The sequence below is a fragment of the Corvus brachyrhynchos genome, unplaced genomic scaffold (assembly GCF_000691975.1).
Source record: "Corvus brachyrhynchos isolate BGI_N302 unplaced genomic scaffold, ASM69197v1 scaffold37, whole genome shotgun sequence".
In the NCBI taxonomy this organism is placed as follows: Eukaryota; Metazoa; Chordata; class Aves; order Passeriformes; family Corvidae; genus Corvus; species Corvus brachyrhynchos.
This window is the reverse complement of record NW_008239289.1, coordinates 2,590,851-2,601,091: the sequence shown is the minus strand read 5'-3', so window position 1 is coordinate 2,601,091 and position 10,241 is coordinate 2,590,851. Positions and strand designations below refer to the sequence as shown.

At 35.7% G+C, this 10,241-nt stretch overlaps 1 protein-coding gene across 1 annotated transcript in view; it reads right to left on the bottom strand.

Annotated features, from left to right (window-relative positions):
• The window catches only part of LOC103619863 (transducin-like enhancer protein 1), an 80,249-nt gene that overhangs the window by 28,664 nt on the left and 41,344 nt on the right, over positions 1–10,241 (bottom strand). Inside the window, exon 6 of the mRNA XM_017740440.1 lies at positions 2,512–2,626. Within this exon, the coding sequence (XP_017595929.1) occupies positions 2,512–2,626 (115 nt within the window). The remainder of the gene's footprint in view (positions 1–2,511; positions 2,627–10,241) is intronic.

Here is a 10,241-nt window from a genome sequence, read left to right as displayed (position 1 = left end):
TCCTGAACAGAAATGTTCTACTGCAGCTTGTCAAGCTGCAGTTCAACTGTTTCCCTTATATCTATGTGCAGCTGAGCTGTTTTACTAACTATTGCTGTTACTGTAGTGCCTCCTGGTCCCTGTCTCTAAGAGAGGCCAGGATTCTCCAGTAGACACATTCTGATATGAAGAGGTCTAGTGATTTTCACAGTGGTTAAATCAGAAGGTGAGTCTTGACTCAAAACCAAACAAAGAAATTAAATTAATTTAAAAACTTTAAATTTCTGGGGGAACAAGTCCGATATTTCCAATAAAAGTACTTTTAGTTAAAAAGTTTCTATGCAAACAAACCAGACATACAAGATTACTCAGCTGTCTCCCATCTCTTCCTTTCAAAGTGTCTGAGCTTTCACACGTAACACCAGATCCTTTCTCTCACTTAAGGTCATAATGCTTTAAAAAAACAAAGCAAAACCAAACCACCCAAAACCAACCAAACAAAAAACCCCAAACCAACCAACCAACAAATCAACCAACCAACCACCCCAAAGAATCCAACTGAAAAAACCACCCCAAACCAACAGGTAGTTCCAACCCTTCCCTTCTGTTAACAGCTGAATCTTGCTCCAAGAAATACACAAAGATATTAGGGATCCAATAGTGCCACTGGACAAAGAGTGGTCACTCTATTTGCTACTCAGGACGCTATCCACCCAACAGGTGCAAAAGAAGGACATGAAAGCTTTAGCTCCTGTTATCTGCCACCTCTTGAGAAGCATGAAGCACCCTGAGTGCTCGAACAGGTAAGAGAATGTGGGAGAACAGTAGATGGGACACTTGTTTGCCAGAGACACCACTCTGGAGGAGGCAAAATTAGCTGCAAAGCAATGCTTAAGTGAACTCCACTGACTTTGTCATTTTAATAAATAGAAATTTACTGGGATTATCAAAGGCATCTCCTGTAACTTCTACTAATACCAGAAGATTCTCCTCACTAATAAAGCCACATACTGAAACTACATAGGTACTAATATGAAAATTAGTCCAAAGTTAAAAAGGGGGAAAAAATTCATTTTGCATTCTTTTTCCGAAAGCTACAGGTCCTATAACTCATTTATGCCCCTTTTGACAAAAGCAGTATTTCTTTGTCCCTACAAGGGCCTCATCTAAAATGAGCTCAAAACCAGCAGCTCTGTGTTTGCATAATTGGTGGACCTTCAAAAAAAAAAAAAAAAAACACAAAACCGTATTCAAAACTAGAATAAATCTGGAACTTTCAAATATCCTTGCTTTACTCAATTTTTTATTTTGATGCTGCCTTTAGCTGTAAAGTCCATTTCAAACAAACAGTGGGCAGAAACATATTTAAAATGTGGATTAAAACAAAGTGCTTCTACTGTGCAATAACATCTTTTACATTTCTTTACAGTAGAAACACAGGAAAAACAAGCAAGTTAAGCTTCTTCTTCCTTTTTATATCAAGCGTAGCTTGAGAATGCTTAATCTTCAAATATTTAAAATTAAAAATGCCAATAAAATATCACACCCTTAAATTTGAGGGAGTGACATGGGGAAGTTTGCCAAACCCTTCTGTAATCAAAATATTGTTATTAGAAAGTGGTGGAAATACAACTTGTAAAACCATTAACAGCACTAACACATCCAATAGCTTCTCAAAGACATTATCCAAGTGGAGAGAAATTAAAATTACCCTACTAAATATTGAGAAAATAAAATGGCACCTAATTTTCTCTTGTGTTTCAGTAACCAAGAATTAATTAGTGATCTAAATCACATAAACCAGACAATTTGCCACATTATTGCTATGTCAAAGTACAGTATGTTCTCCTAGATTTAAATTTTGCTTTTCAGTACTCTCTCACACCAGTCCTAGTCCCTTAGGCCTGTTCAAGTACCATCCTGTGATTTGTCTGAGCATTTAGACTTGAAGTTGAAAGCCTGTGTGAACCTTCTGAGGTTCACATACATTGTTGTACTGAAGTGTCTCTTTGAAACCAAGCAACAAGCAAGCAAGTCAAAAATGCAGAACACAAAACTGTGAACTTTCAATATTTCAATTTGCTTTCTGCTGAAATTGCTGTTTCAGCCAAAAGCAAACTTCAGTTAGTTGGTACAGCCTGATAACATGTGCAATTTGCAATTATAACTCAGCATGGTAAGAGCTAGTTATCAATAAAATTTACCAAACCCCTCTCAATAACAAAATCTTCCATTTCAAACAAACCTGAGTTTAGAGCAGTCCAGAAAGAATGTCACAAACTCTGAGAAACGCTCCAGGGCATATGTGAATCCCAAACAATTATGTCTGTTGAGGCCTATAACTTAACAACATCCCAAACTACTGAGTCACTACTCTTCCCACAACTTAAATCTTGTGTCCCTCTGGCACATATATTCATGTACTACTTCAGCCATAAGAAAGTTGCCTTGTTCTTCACAGCTCTTTTACTCCTCATACAAGCACAGCATGTGCAAATAAATTAATCATTTCTTTGACACAGATTTGCTTACATAGTGGCTGGAATCCTTATCATCCACCTTTCTCTTTTTGATGTCATTGGCATATTCAGGGCCATTCCTGCGTTTATCTGTGCTTCGTAGACTGTCCGGGACCAACAGAGAATTACTCTGTAAAGACAAAAAACAAGGTCAATCAAAAATCCGTTTTAGGATTGCTCATATATTCTTACAAACTCAAACTGATGTGATAGATGCTTTAGAAATGTGATACCTGCTTAGTCTTCAATTTAATTCAAAACAAAGTCCTCCAGGCAAACATGTACAGCTTCATGCATTCTAAGGAGCTTGGCTTTTCATTGTTCAACTTATCAAAAGTTTAGTTCACTTGTCAGTCACCATCTATTTAACTAATTAATTCAAGTGAATTTATTGTTTAGGAGAGACAGGCTTGCTGTTTATTCATGAGCAAGTAACAACGATTTTATTATTTTTTTAAATACTCAGATCCCATCTAATAAAAGAGATTTACTACATATAATCTGATTGATAAGTCACTTCTAGAATATCAGAAATAGATGAAGCTTTGGTATGTCTACACCTGCAGGTATGGACAATAAATAACAGCTTGCCTTTAATGCTTAAAATAACAAGTATTTGCTGAATACAGTTATGCAGTAATCAATTGTTAGCTGGAGTAAACTCCAATTGGATTCCTTCAACAAATGTATTGCAAACAAAGATCAAATATTTTTACTTCCAGCATAACATTCACTACTAGTGTGAAATTAAGGCTAAAGTCTTGTTTAATCAGACTTGATCTGAAAAACTGAGGCCAACACACACACACAAAAGACAAAAGCAGAGACTAATCTTTTCCTCAAACTACATGGACTGCTTTCATTCAAGCAAAGTTATGCTAAGTACAAACTGTTGACCCAAAGAGCATTTTAGACATTTTTCAGTCACATGACGATTTGACATGCCTGTGATTCCTGATTCCCATCTCCATCTCAGTTCCAGCTAAAGCATTAAAATGTGTTACAATGAGTTCTTTTAAGTGCAGGATTAGCATATGCAAGAGGGCAATTTGTTCACTGATGTGTTAATGCTGTGAACAATACTGAATGAGTTGAGAAAAAAATCTCCTTTCACAAAGACCTGGTAAGCCTAGATCCTAAAAGCCAAGTACATGCTTAGATAAATAAATACAGGCTCACATAAATATATAAGTAAACATGCGTTTGCATCCATACATATATCTCTCTCAAGAGAAAAGTCTAATACCAACATGTACTTCAGTGTAAGCCCTCAAAGAACATATTTAGATCTACCCAAGAGACAGAGATATTTACTTGTAATATATCATAAACATATACTAATAACCAGTGAACTGTGCACTGAATAGCTTCCCCTTTAAAACCTGAACACATCAAGATAGTTTTGCTCAGACACAAATGTTTAGCCCCAAGGAGGAGGACAAGGAAACAGGGTACATAAGGCAATCTGAATCCTCTTTTTCCTAATTCAGAAGCTGCACTTTAAAGCCAACTCTAAGCTCTTTTATTCATGACTATTCAAGCTAAACAAATGCCAAAGGGCTTACATAAGGCATATAGGAGGGTCTATTGAAATTCAGTATAAAGAAGCTCAAAATAATGTCTTTACCGAAATGTTTTGTACTAAAAGGTGGGCTTGTTGGATCATTGAACTAATTGCCTTGACAAATACAGTCGGAATTTAACCCCTTATCTCCTCCCAGATGCACACAAATTCAGGCATTCACTAGTCTGAAAACCCTTAAAACTAATTTTAAACATTTTAATACTGAATCCATCATGTTTGTGGCAGTAGAAACATCTTAAGAAGCAGTAAAAACACTAAGAAGCAAGGTGGTAATTCAAACTTGACCAGAGATGTTTTCCTCTTCTGGAGGAAAGCCATTTAGTTAAGAGATACTTTCCTTAATAAAAACAATTAAAAATATCTCTTTTAAAACTGAAGAATTTAGAATAAAACCATAAAGCAAATGCAGGAAAGAGAATAAAGTCAGTTCCTTTGTTTAATTTTCTAAAAAAAAAGTGTGAATAGCAGAAAGGTGGCAAAGGGGCAACAACTGGAAAAAATTTAGCAAACCTACTATTTGGAGTTACAGCTTGCAAATTTTTGGCAACCCGTAGGTGTTTTTTCTTTTTAAATTTAGTCTACCTAGACAATGTTGACAATATTTTATACTGCTTGTCTTGTAGAATTTCAAAACCGTGAAACATATGCAGGAAATCCCAGCTCCCACTGTGTCCTAAATGCCAAACAAAGATTATTAGATTTGTTTTTTTCTTCAAAAGACTGATGGTTTCTCACACAAACATGTAATTATATCACAAGCCTATTCTGCAAAACATATCACCTCTGGTCCTATTTACACCACCTTTCTATAACTTACCACATTAATTTAAACCACTGTTCTTTGTGATCAGAGTATCCACACTAGAAGTTGTTGTAGAGCAGCTCATTTCCCAATAGCTACACGAGAAATTGCAAATAAGATTGTGCTCTTTTTATGGCAAAATCTATCAGTAAACTCGAAAATTAAAAAGTTCCTGTTTTGTTTCCCACAGAAGTTCAAGAAAGTTCTAACAACTGTGACTAAAATCAGGTAAAGAAAGAATACCTTGCTGTAAGCTAGTACCATAATTCAAACTACCAAAAATGTAAGAATTCATTCAACAATGTGAAATTATGAATCTTTTAAAGTAGTAAATCCAGAATACTGAAGAACAAATTAAGTAAATGAAAATACAAACAAGAACTGGTAAAGAGATGATCATTGGGCTATTGATATCTCTCACCCCTGTAATGTTAAGGTTCAGGGAAGAGTGAAGGCAGCATACCAAAAGCCACCTTTCCTCATTTGAGGTCTGGTGGAGTTTATATTTGCTACATGTCCGCTATCAAACAGGATCAGCCAGAAGACAGCAGCAACAGTTTCACAATATCAGAGTCTCCTTATCTTCTCTTTAGAAGAGTAATCTGTTTAGTTCTTCTAACAAGGTCTACTAACAACTGACTTATTTTCAGAAGTAGGACAAGAATTTTTATTTTGGCTATAATATTTTTTTTAATAACTCTACAGAAATTTTCAGTTGGGATTGATCTTCAATAATAACCCACTTATACAAAAAGGGCAAAAAGATATATAGATGCATAGTTGATATCCCTAAAGAGAAACTTCATGGCATCAATTTTTATTTTGTCTTCATTTCAACAGATTAGATACATAACTGAGGATATTCCTCGCTTTCATACTTAGAGTTCAGTCTGTTAAGGATTAACCAATGCAACGTTTGCAAATCATGAAGCTCAGATCAGAGCAAGTTGTCAAAATCAGTTTTTTGTGTTTTCCTTTTCTTTTGATCATTTGTTTTATACACATGAAGCCCTTTTCTTCAAATAAGTCCCAAAAGAAAATAAAAACGTTAATGTAGCACTACTTCCTGTCAGAATTACCAGACGGCATAAATGCTATATAACAGGCAACTTGTGATCCTAAAGCAACTCTGCTTCCAGAAAAAGTTAAATACTGAAACCACCAGAAGGCAAATGTGAAGCAAAAACCCAGTCATGATGCACAGAAAGAAGGCAGGTTCCCTACTAGGAATATAATGCACATTATTCAAATGCACCTCTTTGACTGCCATACTGTTCCACACAGGAACCACTTCCAAACCTCAAGTATGTGCACCAGCAGTACAGGCTGAGAGCACCCAATATCTCATTTACCCCATTATCCCACTTGTAATACAGCACAGACAATTCATATAGAATAGTACATACAGAACTGACAATTGACTTTATGCTGATCATTACAGCAATTAAATAACAGTATTTACATTACATCTGTGCACATGGTTCAACTACACCTGGTCCCAATTAAGATCTTCTCTAGTGCTGGGCTCCTAAGGTCTCTCACTCCCCTCTCCCCCAAAGATGTGTACACACATAGGCTTGCTCTGTGCTTGGTGATTCCCTGACTCTCCATACATCCGTGCCAAGGACAGCCACCAGCCATCACAACCAGTTACCACAGCTAACAACTTGGCCTTGCCTGCAGTGCTCAGTAGAGCCTCTGTGTTTATTTTTCTTCACCACACATGGGACCTCTGCCCTGCCACTGCACCACACACAAGTGCTACCTACAGATAGAAACAGGTGCAATTCCTTGCTGAGTAGGCAAAACAGCATCAAGTCTAACAACTACACCAAAACCATCAGTTACTCATTGTCAGGAGTCACTGACAGGAATACAGGAAATGGAAGATGTACTTCAAAATCCCCCAGAAAGGCAAAAGAAGACTGGGCTCAAACCTATTCTGCTTCAGAATCATTAACTTCAATTTGTTCAATACGCTTATTGCAAACACGCATGTCTACAACCCAAAAGCTGACTTAAAAAGTCAGTAGGTTTCATGTCAAATTACTTGTGATGGAAAGCTACTTGACTTCACCTTCTTTTCACCCACCATTTCAAGTTATATTGATTTTACAATCAGAAGACATTAACAAGGACTAGGACTTCTGTTGATTTCAGTATTTTCTAGCTAATGTTTGTCAAAATCAAGGTATCCCTAAAAATTTATACCAGACCACCTCAATCCCCTTGTCCTTTGTTATCAACCTTCTATCTTCTACTGTCATGCTGCCTTCTGTCACCTACAAACTAAACTGCAACACAGCAACACACAGCTCTTACACGAGCAACCTCTGCTGAAGATAATTTGTAGTCTGAAGCCATTCTTTCTTCACAAAGTCCAAGAAACATACTTGTGCTATGCTTATCAGTACACTATACTTCCATATAACAACTTTTATGATTTTTCTCCCCCCTTTAAAAGACTTAAAACACAACACAAAAACAGCTTGCACATAATATCACTCAAAAAGTAGCACTCAATTGTTCACGCCCCATTTCTCCAAGACTGGGAGGTGAAGAATAGGATAGAGAGCTCAGGGCACAGAATATTTTTCTACTGTAGGAAAAGAGCATTTTCTTTACAAAACAATAGCAACATTTAGGCTTAACAATGAAGGCAAAAAAATGTCTGGGAAAATTTATGAATGCTTTCTAGGTCTTAGAAAATAAGCTCAGTGTTTTTCATGAGGACAAAAGATAAACATCAGCTAATGTAAATCCTAAGAACACAGTGAAGTAAGATTTCACTGTCTACAAATTACTACTGTTACAACAGAGTGCATCAAAACATTTGCATTTCTGTGCTGTCCAAACAGGATACTAGAATAGTGGGAAAACAAGTGATAAATGAACACCTATAACGAGTTTAAAAAAGGTTGCCCAGATGTTTCCTAAAGAAAAAAGTGTGGACATCAAAGTTCTTTTGTATTGCTGTCTCTCAAAGCTTTCAGTTTCAGTTGCAAAACTTGCTTCCTTTGCCTGGCTTCGCTACCTGCAGACAGAATTTGCCACATTAGAAGGGATACCTGCATTTGCACAATAACATGACCCAGTTTGGGACAGTTAGAGATACATCAGCCAAAACCCACCAGCCATTATTCATGTAGTCACACAATTTAAATTTGACAAAATAATTTTAGCATTCATGTAGGAAGTATACTATTATTAATAACTTAAATGTTATATATTACACAAACACGCATTTACCAAAAAACATTTTTTCATTTTGCCTTCTGGAACTTAAGCTAGTATATAAAAGAAAAATGCAGGCCTTGCTATTTAGATATAACAAAAGTAGTTAAACTGGTCAAAATAAAAAAATAATGAAACCATGTCTTTATATTAACTTATAAATACAAGAATTTCACTACTTTTGTTGTATTTCAAAACATACAATACATAAAAGCTTGTGACTGCTTATTTCTCTAAGGAGACTTTAAAAAAATAAACCAAATCTAATTTAAAAATGAATACGCTCCAGTCTGTCACAATATGCTTTAACCCAAAGTTATGTCCCAGAAACTCAATTTAAAACCCCATAGACAAGCAATAAATTTTAATTTTTCAAACTTCCACATTTTAAGCTGTTAGCTTCTACTGATAGTGCTCGAAGGTCATGCTAGACATATTTGATGGAAATCATACTGTAGAACTGCACAGTATTTTTTTGGCAGCACCATTACTTTTAAAATGCTACTCTGAAAATCAAATTGATTTTACCTTGATGACCCAGATGTCATAAAATGATTTCAACCACACATAATAACCAAACAGACCTGCTGCTATGCCTTGTGTACTTGAGATCCATTTCATATTATCCTTAAAAATATATTTTATATTTTAAAAATTCCATAAAAAATACAAGAGAATTAGAGAAGCTTGAACAGCCCATAATTCCCAGCTGATCATTTTAGCCACAGAGTTGAACTTAACTATCTCTTAAATTATGATTCTTTGTTTGAAGATATAATTTACTGTTAAGTCAAGATTTTGATGTAACACTGTATTTAAACAATTTTAAGTTCAAGTTCACCTGTATTCAGCTATTAAAGTCAGCTATGAAGTATTATCCTACACTGAGACCAAAAAGAAACTAGAATGACCATAGTGTAGTATCCAGAACTCAATATATCCACATGGCAAAATTCCTTTATGATATAAAGCCTCAGATTATTTAAAAGCTAATTAGTGACAAACCCAGCATAAACCAGTCTGCTTCAGGTAATAACCAAGCAATCATCGGTTAGACATATGGAGACAGAAGCAACTACAGCAACAACTTTATAGTTTAAGTAAAATTTACATCTACAGTAAACTAAGCAACTGATCAGCAACTCTCCCGCAACACAAAAGCCAGGCTTAATTTTTGACAGTTCTCCTTCCATAGGCAAGGACTATTCTCAGCTACAAGATGAATTCAGAGTCCAAATTTCACAATGCTAAGCATCTGATTTTAAACCCAGACCCTTGACCAAATTGCATGATGGGCAGGGGAAGCTGGGACCAGGGCAAGGACAGGAAACATAACCAAATCAAAACACAGAGCCATCACTACCACATGTGCATGTATGTGTGCACACAGACACACTGTGCAGACTTCCTTCCTTAGCCCTTAAGGAAAGTTATTGAGATTCCTGCAGCTAGCAGCACTCAAAGAAGTATGGCCCACACAGAGGAAAAAGTCCTTGGTAAGTCAGAGACTTCATAAAAACCCAGCTTAAAATTATTTCTGCAGTTACACTGTCATTAATAACATTAAGCAAGCTGAAATGAATGCTTTTTGCTTAGCAATCTAACACTAAAAGACTGCTGCAAAAGATATGCAGATAGTTTCCAGCAAATAAATGTCAAGCAAGTCTTGTATATATATCTTAAATAAGCAGCAATAAAAATCAGAAGTTTAGTGCTGTAAAGCTGTCAAATAACTTTTCCTAGTTCTTGTCTTTTCTAATTGAGAAAAGGAGTAAAATAGAGCCCAAATTCACCTATGACATAAACAAAGAGAATTAGCTTTGTTACTTGAATTGACATTAAATTGCACATGACCACCTCTAACAGATTAATACAGCAATATCACTCAAAACAAAACAGTATAAAAAGCTGTAACAAAGTAGTTCTTTAGAGGGCTTTTCAGATAAGACCAATTCTATTACATCTTATGTCTACAGGGAAAAAAGTATCGCTGTAGAAGTTACACCTGAAGCACAAATTAAGCAGTAATGACATTAGTATCGCTTAAACAGATGCAGTTAAAAAAACCTCCTAGGGCCAAACACCATCATGACACATTTAAAATTATCATATTTAAATTTCT